The sequence below is a fragment of the Triturus cristatus genome, chromosome 7, assembly GCF_964204655.1.
Source record: "Triturus cristatus chromosome 7, aTriCri1.1, whole genome shotgun sequence".
NCBI lineage: Eukaryota > Metazoa > Chordata > Amphibia > Caudata > Salamandridae > Triturus > Triturus cristatus.
In genome coordinates, this window is record NC_140590.1 from 1,370,640,338 (window position 1) to 1,370,657,855 (window position 17,518).

General features: G+C 45.1%; 1 protein-coding gene across 1 annotated transcript in view; it reads right to left on the minus strand.

Moving 5' to 3' along the window:
* Window positions 1–17,518, minus strand: part of LOC146812084 (extracellular calcium-sensing receptor-like) — a 326,739-nt gene that overhangs the window by 278,259 nt on the left and 30,962 nt on the right. Inside the window, exon 2 of the mRNA XM_085615128.1 lies at window positions 4,751–5,042. Within this exon, the coding sequence (XP_085471254.1) occupies window positions 4,751–5,042 (292 nt within the window). The remainder of the gene's footprint in view (window positions 1–4,750; window positions 5,043–17,518) is intronic.

Below are 17,518 nucleotides of genomic sequence, written 5' to 3' on the forward strand. Positions count from 1 at the left end.
CCTAGTCCCCTAGATAATTGTAGTGACTTTCTTTTTTCTACTCCTGAATGGACATTATCTCCCAGAACCCTCCACAGTACAAGAGGTGAACTTGGTCCTGAAACCACATACATCATCTCATCGTAAACGAAGAGACCTGTCCTTTTTGAACATTATAGCAGTTCTGATTCCTGAAGGAATAGTTTGGGATAGGGTTTCATCTGATTTAATTGGTCCCACTGAACGTTTGAAAATACCACATGTATGATATCATCACCTCCAGTACATTCTCTGATGATGGGGACTTTGAAACTGTAAATAGTATGCTGTCTGATTTAGACAAATCTGCTGCATTCTCTAAGAATGAATTGTATGATGATATATCTGATTTTGATGCCGTGTATTGTTACCAACATCATGGTCATCATTTCTTGCCCAAAACAAGTATCCCATGTAATGTTTTCACTTATCATCAATGGGAACATTGCCCGACACCACCAAAAGGTAGTTTACAAACATTTGCACAGAAGTTTGCTTATTTTTCTCGGTTTAACACCTTAACCGAACCTCATATTCTTATAGGGTTGCACCTACAACTGCAAAGAAAAATAGGCTCACCAATATGAAACAGATATATTCTGCTTCCTTTATTTCCCAGCTGTCTTTACAGGGTTTCGACTTTTGGAGGGACACCATAGACACAAAACCGGACTAAGGGACTAAAGATTGGCAAGCTCAGGAAACAGAGGACTTTGTTAGAGCAGAGCATGTCTCATACCACAGCAAATTGTTTTCCTGAACAACACCTTGCAACAGACTTTGTGTCTTGGATTAGCCAAGATCGAGGAATTGAACATGCCTCGGATTCCCTCACCTACACACTTTGAGGGGTGGCAAAACTATACACAGCATAGTGAGGATATGCTGGATGCCATTTTACAGGAGGGTTCATACAATTCTTCAGAACCCAATTGGAAGTGATGGTTAGTTTGCCCTAGCAACACACATTGGGTGTCAATCAAGATTCAAGGGTACCACTGAAGGTTTTTTTATCCATAGGCCGGATCAACGCTATGTACAACGAGGACATCCAGGGGTGGTGACATCCTACAGTGATGGGAAGTTATGCCTAGATTGGCTAAGAGCTTTAAAACTGAACCAGGTGAAACAACACTTGTCCTTACTTTCAGATGACAAGAATCTAATGGATTTTTTTCTAGGTCCCCGGAAACCACAGCATAAACGCTTCTTATACACTATTTACAACAAAGTTTGAAAGCTGCGGAGAGATTTTGTAAAATTGATAAATAGATAGAGTTAACCTAGAAAAGGCTTTGACAGTGGTCGACAATGGCATGACCATACTAACATCGAGGGTTTATTATCTGGGCAACATTGTGTGTTCTGCAATAGATATAATAGAACAGGACTTGTTCATTCTTCAACATGGACAGTCGCAGTTACAATCGATCCTGTTATTAAGCTGGACGCTACAATCATTGTGCTCTGGTCATGTGCCTTAGAGGTATATAAACAGTACATCTCTGTTTTCTGCTTATAATTTAATGAAACTGCAGACAACCATGGCACAAAGAGATGCAAAGTATACAATGTTGGACATTAAAAAATTAGACCAATTACCTTTCACTGTGGCTGAGTCCCCTTCCACTGAATGATTAACCCATGACCATATAACATTCCCAGTGACAACATTCCAATTTCAATATTGCCGACAGTACCACCAGGTAGGCAGGCATGAGGCGTTGGGTAGGGAATACATCCATGAATCTTGGTAATTACCATACAGATTTAGATGCAGAAATGGGGACATTTAAGTCTTTCCCAGCAGTTCCGATTGCGAAAATTCGTTAAGTGGATCTCTCATTTGTCAGGATATTATGCTTCACGGAGCTTGCAAAGCTTCGGTTGCAAACCTATCTTTTCACTTGAAAGGATCCCCAGCTGCCATGATTCATCCGGTGTTCAACTGCTCTCGAATGGGAGTCATTTGATGTTGATTGATCAAGGTTGTTGTGGGATTCTGCCAGGAATCGCGTTTCTGGTCTAAGTAAGTTCCAAGGTTACTTATTGTTTGCAAGTATTGTTTCCACCAACCCACACAGTCAGGGACGCACTGCTATGGCCTTCATTGAATGTTTCCCTTATGCATTTTGATTCTCAGAGGATGCTGAAAGCCGTACTTTTACAGAAGCCTTAACCTCAGCCCGAGAGACCTTTGATTTCCAGGTTGCAAGGTCTTCAGTTGAGATATAGGCTTTAGTCTGAACAAACTTTCTGGTGCATTGTATCTTTAACAGGTCTGATAAGAGTGGGATAGTACACCTATTTAAGAGCATAGGTTCCAGGCTATTAAGCACCTTTCCGACGATCTTCAGAGTAATTCCATCATTAATGCACTCCGTAGTGGGAAGACTTTTTGGAGGGCTTCCGCTTTTCCTACTACTTGTAGAGGGTATCCTTGTTTTAATTTTCCTGCAACACAATGGAAGTCCCCAATTCCAAGGAGATAGAAAAAGGGCTTCATGGAGCGACATTGCAGTGAACGCTTGGTACTCCATCTGGGCACATCTTGGCTTCGGGAACTAAGCAAGCATTGATTTAAGTCGTTCAGATCAGTCTGTTTCAACTGCGTCTTGCCTGTACTCCACTACCTATTCTGCAGACACGAATGGTTGTTGAATTATTGTCTAACACTTCCATCGCTTGGGCCCCCGGACGTGGATGTACTACTGGAACCATTAAAGGCCCATGTAGTGCAGTGTCCTCAGCGTATTCCAATTCTGATGTTGGCATTCTTAGAGCCACTATGGGGTGCTGCAGCTCCTGTTGGAATGGACACTGGCTCTGCCTCAGGCTCACAGGCTTCGAGTACTTCCGAAGCAATGGCTGTGGGAACTGGAGAAGATCACCTTTGCTTCATGAACCTGATCCAAGAGGCGTTACAGGGACCTTCGTCTGCGAAGGCATGTAACAGTGATGTTGCATCTTCTGCACAGGAAACATAAAACTCTCTATGTCCCAGGAACAATTCAGCCTTTTTTCTAAAACAACCTAAATTGGAATTCGAAAACTTAATTTTGTTTTGTTTTCCTCTTTGCTCTCACTGAGCACTATGGCTTTCGGCAGAATCATCTGGTCGAACGGTATATTGACTATTTAGAGGACTTATATAGCATTTTTTCTTAATTTTTTAACACATACTATGTTTTTAGATGTTTATATACTCATATTTTAGATGCTCTTTTTACATGCATATTTTAATTTGCTACTTTATTGTCCAGTCAGATGAGGAGTGGGTGTTATGAACCCCAATGTGCCCCAATTTAGGCCTAGGTAGTTGTATGCCCTTTACCTACATTTGTCCAACCATTGTTCTACATAACGGTTCTGGAACTGACCCTTTACCTAGTTAGGTGCTGCATAAATGTCATGTGGTTTTCTCCGAAAACTAGCATCATTTATTACGCATGAGAATTCTCAGAATCGCAGCAGGAGTACCATCTTCTGCATAATAACTCTGTTGAAAGGTCACCTTTTTCGTCATCCTTGGCCGACATGCCCACAGTACCATGACACATCTATGCAGAACCTCTGTGGGCACCTATCGGGTATATAAGCACTACATCTTCGCTTGGCAAGGAGAGGAGAAAAAGCTTCCATGCTGACACGCTAACGCGAGATATTGGGGTCCCTGCACGCAGACACTGTAGCACACAGTGTTCTGGCATCCCTTGCGGGGAGTCAACTTGAGACCAAGAAGGGGTCCTTCATTCTCTCACATCAGGTAATGAGATTGGCTCTTCTCTAGGGGGATTCTTGACTATACACATACATATAGGCTAGGTACACTTAGGGTCAGCTTTGTAGGAGCACGCTTTATTACTGTCATGTATCCATATGCCTGCATACATTTAGTGTTTTAGCACTATGGTAGACTTCTATCTTTTCTTTACTCTCTTGGTGCTTATAACTTTATATATATGTTTCTGTCTAATGGTTGTTGCAGCACACATATTTTCTACTAGAATGATGCTGGTTCAACAAATGCTTATTGAAAACGTCCCCACTGTTTAGTCTGTGTATCTCTCTGAGACTAAGTCAGCACGAGTGACTGAGCGAAAAGTACTGTATGGTTTCCATGATCCCTGAGGGGTCAGGGTTGTCATGTTCAATAGTTGCCAGATACTATTCTCTCCTTGGTAAGAGGGGCGCATAGTGGCACTGTGAGCTAGCTGGTCTACAGACTAACATATCCTTTGGGGGTGTCTGGAATGAGTCTGGGCACCAATCCAATAGTTTATGTTGTCTAAACATGCAGATCTTATATAGATTTGTAGGAAATACATGACAGAAGCACATATCAACTTTAAATCCTTATCACACATGATGTCATCTAGAGAAACCCATCATAACAAATCAACGTCTCTGAACTCAGACTGTAGTGTAAAGTCCTCCTGCAAAGCATTCCCTTCCTCAAATCTTCTACAGGGGGTACTCCTTGTAGCATCTGACCTTTGCGACATAGAATAGACTCTCTGATGAGCACTAATCAAACAATCCAACCCACTAACTTTGAGAAAGCAACTAAATAATACTCACACATTTAAACCAAAGTTTCACAGAGTTATTTATTGCCTTGGTAGGTTTGTCGATTTTGTTCATTTCTTGCACAGGTGGTATTGCAAAGTTATTCAAATGTTTATCGCAAATAATTTGACACAATCAAATTTACTGTGTAGTTAGAACATACCTGTGTTATCCTGCGGAGGCCTAAAATTCTGGCCACTTGAACTGATGAAGATGAGCGGGTATCACCAAGCACAGCCACCATTTTTAAGGGGTCCTGACAACTGTAGTTTGGGACAGTGTCTCCCATTCCTGACAACAGCCACAAGGACCCTTGGGCTGGCAGACAGTCTGAGTCACAGGTGTCAAGAATTCTGAATCCCAGGGTCACATTAAGCAGCAAGTTGGGATTTTGGTTGATCTCGTCTGTAGCAAATGCCATGGCAAGGGCACACTGGTACATTTCAACGTAAATTCTGTAAATGTTTAAACAGCTGTAAATGGCAACATGTCTGCATTTTCTTCACCTATCACCTCAAATAAAAACATTGCACGGAAAAAAGCTTCCTAGCAAAACCATAGTATGAGGAAACCTTTATATATTAATAAGACTGTTGATTATTTTCAACTATGCAACTCATGCATGTAATGTGCACATGCAGGTTTACAGCTAAGAGTTATGCAAAGATAATACAATAGTTCAACTGTTTGCACAAAGGTCAAGATCAATGTACCGCAAGCATATCTGGGGAATTTCTTCTGTTTAATTTAGTGCTTGATGTAGAGCAAGGGCATATTCACTAAAAGTGGTGAAAATAAATGGATATTGCGCAAAATATGATGGCGTTATTGACCACAGTACCTTTCAATAATGGAAGTTATTGGTTTACGCCCCACTAAGGAACACTGACCAAGGCAAATCATCACAAGAGCAGCATGACACAATGCTTTTAACTGGTTCAAAGGTTAGTAATACAATGAGGATTATTTTTAGAAAGCCCCCTTGCAGCATATTTCCGCCACCGGAGCGTCACTTTTGTGATACTCCAAAGGCACAGTGTGTAGACCCATATCTACAAAGTTATGCAAAGCCACTTTACTTGGCGTTTTATGACATCATAGATATTAAGTAATGCAAAGCAGTGCAAGTCTCTGCCTTGCCTTACTCTGAGTCAAAGAGGCGTTTCATGGGCATGGAGGTGGGTGTTCCCCGCAACACCCATGGATGTGATGCTGCCCCAGGTTTACAATATCTCTTAAAAATTGGGCAGTGGCAAAACCATGCGCCTGCCTAGAGCAGGTGTAATGAGGAGAAATGTCTACATTTCACCTAGGTTTTTCCTCATTCCCCATAAAATGCATTCTGCAGCACATATGGTATGAGAAAAACGACTCTTCTGATTGTTTTTGTGCAAGAAAGTGTCCTTTTGCTTCACAAAAGCAATTGTGCCAACAACACAGACACCCTTGCACCATGGTGAAAGGGTGCCTGTGTTGGCACACGGCTGCAAAAGGTGAATGGCTGAAAGAACAGGAATGCACTGTATCTTGTGAATACGGTGCATTCCTGCCCTTTCCAACTGGCATAGAGTAGTTGTTAGATTTGGGGGTCTCTAGTTGGCAGAGGTATGTACGTTTGTCCAAGTAGGGGCCCTTGCGTTTAGTGAGGGTAAGGGGGTACACTCCTAAAATAACCCCTGCTCACCCCCTTGGTAGTTTGGCACGAGCAGACAGGCTTATCTCAGAAGCAGTGTGTAAAGCATTTGTGAACACATACAGTAATCAAGTGACAACACTACAGATGGACACCACGCAAGATTTATATAAAAAATAAGTATTCTTTATATAGACTTATCACAAGACCACAAACGACAAAAATCCACAATACTCTACTTAAAATGGTAGCATTAGCTTAGTTCTCTTTAGATGTTCAAATGCGACACTTTGAGTTCAAGGTACCTTAAGAGTGATGCAGGGAAGTTGATGCGTCGGTTCCTTACACGCAAGAACGGTAATGCGTCGGGTCCCTACTGCTGCATAGGGGATGCGTTGGTTCTTCTCTGCGAGGGGAGGTGATGCGCCGGTTTCTTACTGCGCCTCCGTGACGATGCGACATGCAATGCCGTGATGCGATGAAGATCCGGTGCAATGAAACAAAGATGGCGTCTTTTTCTTGATGCAACACTATGCGGACTGTGACAGGCCCTGCGACACGCTTCTCGGTGATGTGGCGGTGTCTGCTGCGATGTCGATCCTCTACTCCAGTGATGCGAGGTTCTTTGGCAACTATGGGAGCCACGACAGGCCCTGCTATACGCTTCCCTGTGATGTGGCGGCGTCTGATACGACGTCAATCCCCTTCTCCGGCGATGCGAGATGCTTCGACAACGATGCGAGCCGTGACAGGCTCTGCGACACGCTTCCCGGTGATGCAGCGGTGTCTGATGCGACGTTGACCCTCTTCTCTGGCGATGCGAGGCGCTTCGGGGACCCTGCGATGACTCAACGGATCTTTTGGGTTGCAACAGGCCACTGCGACACGCTTCCCGGTGATGTAGTGGCATCTGCTGTGACGTCAATCCTGTTCTCCGGCGATGCAAGGCGCTTTCTCATTGTGAAGTGGCAGTTCGGCGACACGCTTCTTGCTCGTGAGTCGCGCTTCCAGCTCCTTGCGACACGCAGTCCCTCAGAAAGCCTCGCAAAACAGAAGGCACTTCCAAAGAACTCTTGGGGAGCTGGTGGGTGAAGTCTGTTGTCCCTGAGACTTCAGCAGGAGGCAAGCTCTTTTCTCAAGCCCTTGGAGATCCTTCACAAGTTGAATAAAGTACACAAAGTTCCTTTTCTCCTCTCTTTGGCAGTCAGGCAACCACTGCAGGCCAATCCCATAAGCTTAAGGATGGTCTCTCCTCAGTCTCTCTGGTTCCTCTCCTCAACAAAGGTTTCTTCTTGTTTCCCAGAGTGATCTAAAGTTCTTGGGTTTGGGTCCCAATATTTATACTCAGTTTGTCTTTGTTCTCTGAAGGCAGAGAGGCCTTTGCCTAGTCCAAACTAGTTCTGGTCAATCCTGGAGCACTTTGTTTACATGACTCCTTCTTTGCTTTCACAGTGCAGGGCAGAGACATCAGACACACCACAGGAGGTGGAGCCAGCATTGTGGAGGGAAGGCACAGCCCTATTCAGGTCCCAGGTGCAACTCCTCCCACCCATCTGCATGCAGATATATCTATTCAGCCCTGTGCTTACTCACCCTGTCTCCTGGAATTCCCCAGCCCCTGTCACTCAAACTCCAGACAAGGAATACACAACCTAGCAGAGGCAGGCTTGGATGGTTAGACAAGAAAATACCTACTTCCTAAAAGTGGTAATTGCAAACACAAAATGTTAAAACCAACTTCACTAAAAGATGCATTTTATCATTCTGAGTTCAGGCATACTAAATTCGAATTTCCACCTAGTTCCCTGAGTCAGTTAGGATTATAAGATGTAATAATCAAACTGCCCATTCTGGCCTATGGGGAACAGGTAGCCTTGCAATAGTGAAAAACAAAAATGTGTGTAATTCACTATTAGGACATGCCACACACACCAGGACATGTCCTACCTTATACTTACAATGCAACCTGCCCTTGGGCCTACCATAGGGGTGTCTGATATGAAGAAAAGGGAAGGTTTAGGGACTGGCAAGTGGGTGCATTTGCTCAGTCAGCATGGCAGTACCAGACTGCCTACAACCTCTGCAATGGCAGACCTGAGACACACTTTACAGGCTGCTTCTGTGGGTGGCACAACCAGTGCCGCAAGCCCACCAGCAGCATTTGGATTGCCAGCCCTGGGCACTCCTGGTACACTGTACTAGGGTCTGACAGGTAAACCAAACAAGCCAATGATTGAATCACTAATCCATACATCAATTTACAATAGAGAGCATATGCACTTTAGCACTGATCAGCAGTAGTAAAGTGCCCAGAGTCATAAAACAGCCAACAACAGGTCAGAACAAATACAAGAGGAAGGAAAAAAGTTCAGGGATGGCCCTGCAAAAAGTCCAACACAACCCGCTTCCAGCCAAATGCAGGGTAGACCAATCACTACCTTGACGGTCTTCCCTGCTTTGGGTGATAGAACATGGACTTGGCCCGCAACTGCAGCGGAATACTCCAGTTCTAAGCCAGTCTGAACCTATTTGAATCCCTCTGTCTACACTCTCAAGGCCCACCAAGCTAACCCATGTGGAACCCTTCTCCTCCCATGAGGACACCATCTGTGCAACACTTAACCTTACCTTGCTCACAGGTGTGTCCCAACAGACAGACAGCCAGCCACAGTGACCACTGACCATAGTCAGTGATGAGATTCAGGCCGTATGCCTCTCAGTGTGTCTCAAACCTCTGTAGCATCAGGGAGCGGGGGGCAGTAGCCCCAGGTGCTTGGCACCCTTTGTCCACTCTCCCTCCTGTCAGGTCAGGTATGACATCCTGATGCTGACCTACCAGCCCCGGGCCTGTACCCGGCGGCTGGACAGGAGACTGGGGTGGGCTTTCCCACACCCGTTCCTCCTCCTCCTTGGGGCTCTGTACCCTCCTACTTGGGGTGGTACCCCCTTCCAGAATTGTCAGGGTGCCTGTAGCAGGTGTCCTGCACAATGTGCTCACCAGTTCAGGGGTTCTATCCTGCAACTGGGCTTCCAGGTCAGGGGGGACACCCTGAACCTGGCCCTCCAACCTATGGTCTAAACCCTCCAGTTGAACCGGGGTCAGAGGCGAGGACTCCCTCCCTCTGCACCCCCTTACAGAGTACTGCATCCTCCCATCAGGAGCGGTACCCCCAGAAGACAAACCGGCAAGGACACTGTTTATAGTTGTCCCACCCTCCAGGTCAGACAACACCTGAACCTGGCTTCCCAACCCAAGGACCAACCCCTGTGGTTGAACAATTACCTGGCGCACCAGGACTTCATTGGGAGCACATATGCCCGCCCGAGGGTGACACATAACTCATGTGTCATGTGACAGTCTGCCTGGCGCAGATCTCCCGACCGCTGTCCCTCTGACAGTGCGTGAAGATCCCCCAGGACAGAAGAGGTGTCACCATGGTCATTCACCGGTGACTCAGCCCTTCTGGCTGGCCCCTGACCCACTGGTTCTTCCACTGGGGACTCTTTTCCCCTCTCACCCCTCAATCTGGACTTCTGCACCCTCCACCTAGGAGTAACACTGCCAGACACCCAAACTGCTGGAGGCCAGCTTACAGACACTCCCAGTTCACCAGACACTAGGGGATCCCCCTCAACAGGCGGCCCATCAGGACAGACTAGGCCCCCCACCTGGTGTTCCCTTAAAGAACCATCCAGGCCCTGAGACTGGATTTCGGGCACCTTGGGACACGCAGCCCCACACTCACTCCTTCTCCACTGAGACCTAGCTGGGCTACACTGAACCTTTTCCCCCACTGTGGGCTAGAAGATACCTGAACCACCCCTCTGAGGGTCACTCCCCAATGCCTCTCCAGACCCTCTGGAATCCACCAAAAGGTCTGCCTCCAATGTGAGGTCCCAGGAGTCAGAGAACTCACTCTCCAACAGGTGCTGGCATAGCTCTGGTAAACAGGGACTTACAATATGCTCTCCCACAATTGGATCAGAAAGCCCCTTACAAGGGTTAACCAAACTACCCTTCACCTCACCATCCAGTTCCTCACACACGTACTCGACACCACTCTCCTGAGACTGAAAAGACAGTATCTGACTGTCTCTGTCACTCAACCCACACTCTTCTGGGTGGTCTTCACACTCGCACATCAGGACTTCAACCATGGGGGAACCCCTCTCATCTAGAGTCAGTAGAGTGTCCCTCCCACCACTAGGACTATGAACGCCGGTGCCTGTTCCCCAATCCACCTCAGGGACACTGCCCACCACTGGAGCTACCTCACATCCTAGAACCTCCTGGTGTAAATTAACCCCCTCCTTCAAGTCAGGCACCACACCTCTGGGTGTGTGTACTACTCCCTCAGCACTGGATAACTCAATATTGCTGCCACCATCTGAGCTGGATTCCAACTCCAACTCAGCAAAGCTCATTCTCTGAGCTACACACATTTTTTGTTGCTGGGCTGAGACACTCATGGCCTCAAGCCTCTTGAGCTCCAAATCAAGCTCCCTCATTCTCAACTCATGCTGCATTAGCATGCTCTTTTCCTCTAGGGCCAATTTCCTAGTTTGCAACTCCAACTCTAACTGCCCACTCAACTTGAGCTTGATCAGCTCCATCTCATGAATCCTCCGCCTCTCCCTGTCCTCCAACTCTTCTGGGAACAGGCCTTTGGTAGAAACACTGCTACCTACTGGGGAAGTTGCTCTCCTCTCCCCTGGACCCAATGGCCCCTCCAGCTGCTCCCCTACATCCTCAGCCCCTTCCTCATTCTCAGGGGTACTCCTTGCTGCGACCCAGGCCCTCAGCGCCTTTTGGAACTCATCCTTCTTGGTGAGACCGGTCATTGCAACTTTAAATTTCTTGCAGAAGTGCTTCAGCTGTCTCACATTGAAGCATTCCAGTTTCTCCTCTTCCCAATCAAAATCAACAAATGCTATGGATGCTGCTTTACTCATGGTGGTTAAACTTGGAAGTTCTTGGCAAAAATAGAAAATCCCAGGAAAAACAGTCTACCAAAAGTATGTGGTTGCGTTTTGGTCTGCACTCACTAGTAGTGTTCACCAATCACTGTACATGAGTCACAAATGCAAGTCCAGAATCCCACTGCTGCCAACAATGTTAGATTTGGGGGCCTCTTGTTGGCAGAGGTAGGTACCGTTGTCCAAGTACAGGCCCTTGCGTCTAGTCAGGGTAAGCAGGTACACTCCTAAAATAACCCCTGCTCCCCCCCTTGGTAGGTTGGCACAAGCAGACAGGCTTATCTCAGAGGCAGTGTGTAAGCATTTGTGAACACATACAGTAATCAAGTGACAACACTACAGATGGACACCACACGTTTTATATCAAAAATAGGTATTCTTTATATAGACTTATCACAAGACCACAAACGACAAAAATCCACAATACTGTACTTAAAATGGTAGAATTAGCTTAGTTCTCTTTAGATGTTAAAATGCGATACTTTGAGTTCAATGTACCTTAAGATGCGTAACGCTATATAACAAAAGTGTTGTAGGGAAGGTGATGCGTCGGTTCCTTACAATCAAGAACAGTGATGCGTCGGTCCCTACTACTGCGTAGGGGATGCGTCGGTTCTTCTCTGCGAGGGGAGGGGATGCGTCGGTTTCTTACTGTGCTTCTGTGGCGATGCGGCACACAACGCCGTGATGCGATGAAGATCCGGTGCAATGAAACAAAGATGGCGTATTTTCTTGATGCTACACGATGCGGACCGCGACAGGCCCTGTGACACGCTTCTCGATGATGCGGCGGCATCTGCTGAGATGTCGATCCTCTTCTCTGGCGATGCGAGGTGCTTCGGCAATGATGCTTGCTGTGACTGGCCCTGCGACACGCTTCCCGGTGATGCGGTGGCGTCTGATGCGACGTTGATCCTCTTCTCCGGTGATGTGAGATGCTTCGACAACGATGTGAGCCGCAACAGGCCCTGCGACACGCTTCCCTGTGATGTGGCGGCGTCTGATGCGACGTCGACCCTCTTCTCCGGTGATGCGAGGTGCTTTTAGGGACCCTACGATGACTCAACAGTTCTTCTGGGCAGCGACAGGCCCTGCAACACGCTTCCCGGTGATGCGGCGGCGTCTGCTGCGATGTCGATCTTCTTTTCCGGCGAGGCGATTTCTCGTTGTGAAGCGACAGCGGCAGTTCGGCGACACGCTTCTTGCTCGTGAGTCTTGCTTCCAGCTCCTTGCGACAGGCAGTCCCTCAGAAAGCCTCGCAAAGCAGCAGGCACTTCCAAAGAACTCTTGGGGAGCTGGTGGGTGAAGTCTGTTGTCCCTGAGACTTCAGCAGGAGGCAAGCTCTTTTCTCAAGCCCTTGGAGATCCTTCACAAGTTGAGTAAAGTACACAAAGTTCCTTTTCTCCTCTCTTTGGCAGTCAGGTAACCACTGCAGGCCAATCCCTCAAGCTTAGGGATAGTCTCTCTTCAGTCTCTCTGGTTCCTCTCCTCAGCAAAGGTATCTTCTTGTTTCTCAAGGTGATCTAAAGCTCTTGGGTTTGGGTCCCAATATTTATACTCAGTTTGTCTTTGTTTTCTGAAGGCAGAGAGGCCTTTGCCTAGTCCAAACCAGTTCTAGTCAGTCCTGGAGCCCTCTGTGTACATGACTCCTTCTTTCCTTTCACAGTGCAGGGCAGAGACATCAGACGCACCACAAGAGGTGGAGCCAGCATTGTGGAGGGAAGGCACAGCCCTATTCAGGTCCCAGGTGCAACTCCTCCCACCCATCTGTATTCAGATCTTTCTATTCAGCCCTGTGCTGACTCACCCTGTCTCCTGGAATCCCCCAGCCCCTGTCACTAAAACTCCGGACAAGGAATACACAACATAGCAGAGGCAGGCTTGGATGGTTAGACAAGAAAATACCTACTTCCTAAAAGTGGTATTTTCAAACACAGAATGTTAAAACCAACTTCACTAAAAGATGCATTTTATCATTCTGAGTTCAGGCATACTAAATTCGAATTTCTACCTAGTTCCCTGAGTCAGTTAGGATTATAAGATGTAATAATCAAACTGCCCATTCTAGTCTATGGGGAACAGGTAGCCTTGCAATAGTGAAAAACGAAAATGGATGTAATTCACTATTAGGACATGCCACACACACCAGGGCATGTCCTGCCGTATATTTACAATGCACCATGTCCTTGGGCCTACCAAAGGGGTGTCTGATATTAAGAAAAGGGAAGGTTTAGGGACTGACAAGTGGGTGCACTTGACCAGTCAGCATGGCAGTACCAGACTGCCAACAGGCTCTGCAATGGGAGACCTCAGACACACTTTACAGGCTGCTTATGTGGGTGGCACAACCAGTGCTGCAAGCCCACCAGCAGCATTTGGATTACCAGCCCTCGGCACTCCTGGTGCACTGTACTAGGGTCTGACAGGTAAACCAATCATGGAATCTCTAATCCATACATCAATTTACAATAGAGAGCATATGCACTTTAGCACTGATCAGCAGTGGTAAAGTGCCCAGAGTCATAAAACAGCCAACAACAGGTCAGAAAAAATACAGGAGTAAGGCAAAAAGTTCAGGGATGACCCTGCAAAAAGGGCCAAGTCCAACAGTAGTGCAGCAAGAAGCCTTGCGATGCTGCCCTACAAACTTTCTTGTAAATAGAAGAAAGACTATGACAACTTTATTCTGAGGATTCTATGTGCTCTCCCGCTTTCAAAATCATAAAGAAGATTAATAATGAATAATATAAAATACTTGTTAGACTTGATATCCTTGGCATGGTTTCCTCTGACTTTTTGCCTCTACCACCATTATTTTTTATTGTTTGCTGTCTTCGATGCTTTGGACACTATGCCACTGCTGATCTGTGTCAAAGTGCAAGTCCCTAGTAAAGTGCACCGAGTGTGCCAGGGCCTGTAAATCAAAGCTACTAGTGGGCTTGCAGCACTGGTTGTGCCGCCCACTAGTGGTTCAGTAAATATGACTCAGACCTACCACTGTTGTGTTTGCACGCGCTGTTTGTAACTGCCATGTCGACCTGGCAAGTGAACCCACTTGCCAGGCCCTAATCATCCCTTTTCCTATGTGTAAGGCACCTCTCAGGTGGATCCAATGTACCCCCTTGGGCAGGGTGCAGTGTATGTTAGAGGTGGGACATGTTCTGTTGTGTTTTACATGTCCTGATAGTGAAATACTGTCAATTACATTTTTCAGTATTGGAAGGCTATCTGCCACAAGCTTTAGATAATGGTCCTGCCTCCTGATGCAGCTCTAGATGATTAACTTTAAAACCTATATCCACACTTGCTGCTTCTCTTGCAAATGTGTTCTCCATGGGTCGTGTTATTTGCATAATGATGCATTGTACTTTATAACTAGTCACATTTTCTACTATTGAGACGCTTTACAATATTTTCTAGTAAGTGATGTATCACTAGTATATATACTAGTTTGGGCTGACTTCCTTTATGAATTCTTACGATATTGATCCCTATTGGGATACATTTGAACATTCCAAGCTAGGAGGTGCAAAACTTACTTTTTGTCTCACAGTGTTACGTTCACACTTGAAAGACAACGTCTTTAGTTGGATCGTTATCCGTTACACAGAGGATAATTTGAAGCTTCTGCTTCCCCAGTACATCAAGGGGACTTCAGACCTTATTTGAATTAAACAATCACAGACGTAACGGTCAAAGTTTGAGGTATTTGTTTATCAACTTTCAACTTAGGTTGAATACTCGTCTTCTAAGTTACTGGTGTTTGGTGCCTACAATTTCTTAAGCTCAGTGCTTATCTAGGAACATTCCTGATAGGTTATTTAAAGCACTATAAGGATTATTTAACAGTGGTTCTTATGCACGAGGAATATATAATTATTTCTTTGGTTTCTTCCCTCTCTCCTTCTACTTATCTGGGTATCAGCTTCTACATCTTAAAACTTGGTAAAGTTTTGACTATATCTCTATCGAGCACTTCTTTGTTTGTCAACTTTTATGAGTCATTTCTAAATCTTATGTGCATGCAACAATATCTGCATTAAGTGGTTGATACTGGGAGAATTATTTGTTTTTTTGAAAAACTACGTGATTCTTAGTGGTGTATTGTATAGTTTTTACCAACAGCCTTGAGAAAGTCATCTACAAGACAAAACACGTGTTGGCTGTCTGCATCTACGCTCGAACTACGTGTCAAAAATATCAAGAACTTATTTAATTTTGTATTCACATTTAGACTTTATTTATCTGTCCATTCTGTTTTCCTTGGTGTTTTATTGAAATTAAATTTAACTGACAACAAAGTCAGTTTGAAACTTCCTTGATGCTGTGCTCTGTATTATAATTGTGATTATATAGTATATGGAAAAGCTTTTCCTAAACAGAGTAACACTGTTTGGTGGCACAGTGTTTTCATTGAGCACGCCTTTACATCAACTATTGAATATTTGCAAACATTTAGAAGGTGCTGACCATTCTTCTATTACCACTGCCACCTGTTTCTAGTGTGACATATTTTGATACATGTCAGGTTTTTGTTGTTTTGGTCTTGTTTAGTTTAGCTAAAGATACTTTATTTTTCTAAACTGGCATGGTGTCCATTTTGGTGTTTTCACTGTGTTACTGTGTATTTGGAGTGCAAATACTTAGCACCTTGCCTTTGGGATAAGCCTGTCTGCTCATTTCAAGCTACCAAAGGGGTGAGCAGGGGTTATCTAAAGTTTGTAACTCCCTTACCCTGACTAGAAGCAAGGGTCTCTACTTGGACAAAGGTGCATACCTCTGCCAACAAGAGACTCCCCTTTCTACCATTACTTCAGTATCTGCGTGAGGTTTGATGAGAAACATCTCTACCTCCCACATTCCGCAGCAAGCATTTTGGTGGCTAAAACTCAAAACCTCCTTTTTATAAAAGCACTTCTTGGACATTTTTCATCCCAGCCTCTGCCTTTTGACCTGAGGTTAATATTGATTAATCTCTGATTCCTAACAATACATTTCTGACAGTAACCTGGCTTGGCAACTGACTCAGGGAGATCTTCAAAAACAGAACTTGGTCTTACCAAATGTAAATTGCAGATCTCATCTTCTAATTCTTTGAAACAAAATAATTTCAGGTGGCACCTCAAAGTTGCTACAGTGTTCATCCTCCTTGTGGTGCTTCAGGATTCCTAGAGTAACTAATACAGCTGTATTACTTGGCACTGCTTGAGTTATCACAGCTGTCCATTCATTTTAGAACATATCAACTATGTTCATGTAACGGAAAGGGAACACCCATCTCTCCAAAGAACAACGCACACAGTCACCAGCAGCACATTAACTTCTTGGACAATTGAGAATTAGAGAGCTAAAAAGTAAATGGTGCATTTCAATTCGCTCTTAATTGGTTAATATCCATTAGGGAGAATCAAAAGCCAGAACTTGAGTGCTGGACTTGGCCCTCTCTGCAGGTTCACCCCAAACATTTTTGCCTTCACCCCTCCTGTTTTCTGAACACATGTGTGTTGGCCTTTCAGACTCTGGGCACTTTACCACTGCTAACCAGCGCTAAAGTACCTTGTGCTCTCTCTTTTAAATACGATAAGTTGACTTACACCCAATTTCCACATTTAATTTACATGTAAGTCCCCAATTAGGTGACATTATAGGTAGACAGGGCTGGTCATTTAAATGATACTAGAGGGCCTGCAGGACTATAAAGTAGCCTTTTAATAGCTGTGGCAGGCCTCCCATTGCAGACTCTGTGTTCAAACTGCCATTTCCACCTGGCAAAATAAACCTTTTGCCAGGTCTAACCTTCCTTTTAAACACATAGGTCACCCCGAGAGTAGAACCTAAACAGCCCATAAGGCAGGGTGAACTGTATTTAAAAAGTTGGACAAATACTTCAAAATTTACATGTCCTGGTAGTGAGCTACTGCATGGCCTACCTCTCCCATAGGATAACATTGGGTTGCCTTATTACATTTAATAAGTGATGACTTTAGTTTGGCAGCATGTAGAAAATCCATATTTGGTTTCTGAGGAATGTTGATTTAATACCCTCTTTAATGGTAAAGTCGGACTTTTAGACACCATTCTGGAAATGCAACGTTTAGAGAATGGCATTTTCTTCACCTACTCTAAACAACAGAATACGAAGAGAAAGAAAAGCCTGTCCCTCTTCCCTTACATCATATTTCCAACAAAAAGAACAAGCTTGCTGCCAGGCCATTCAACTGTCACTCATGTCAAATTAGTAAAGAGCCCTCACCCACAAACCTAGTTGGTGGCATGCTTCATCATTGGCATCGGTTTCTTTTGTAATGAGGTGAATTAATG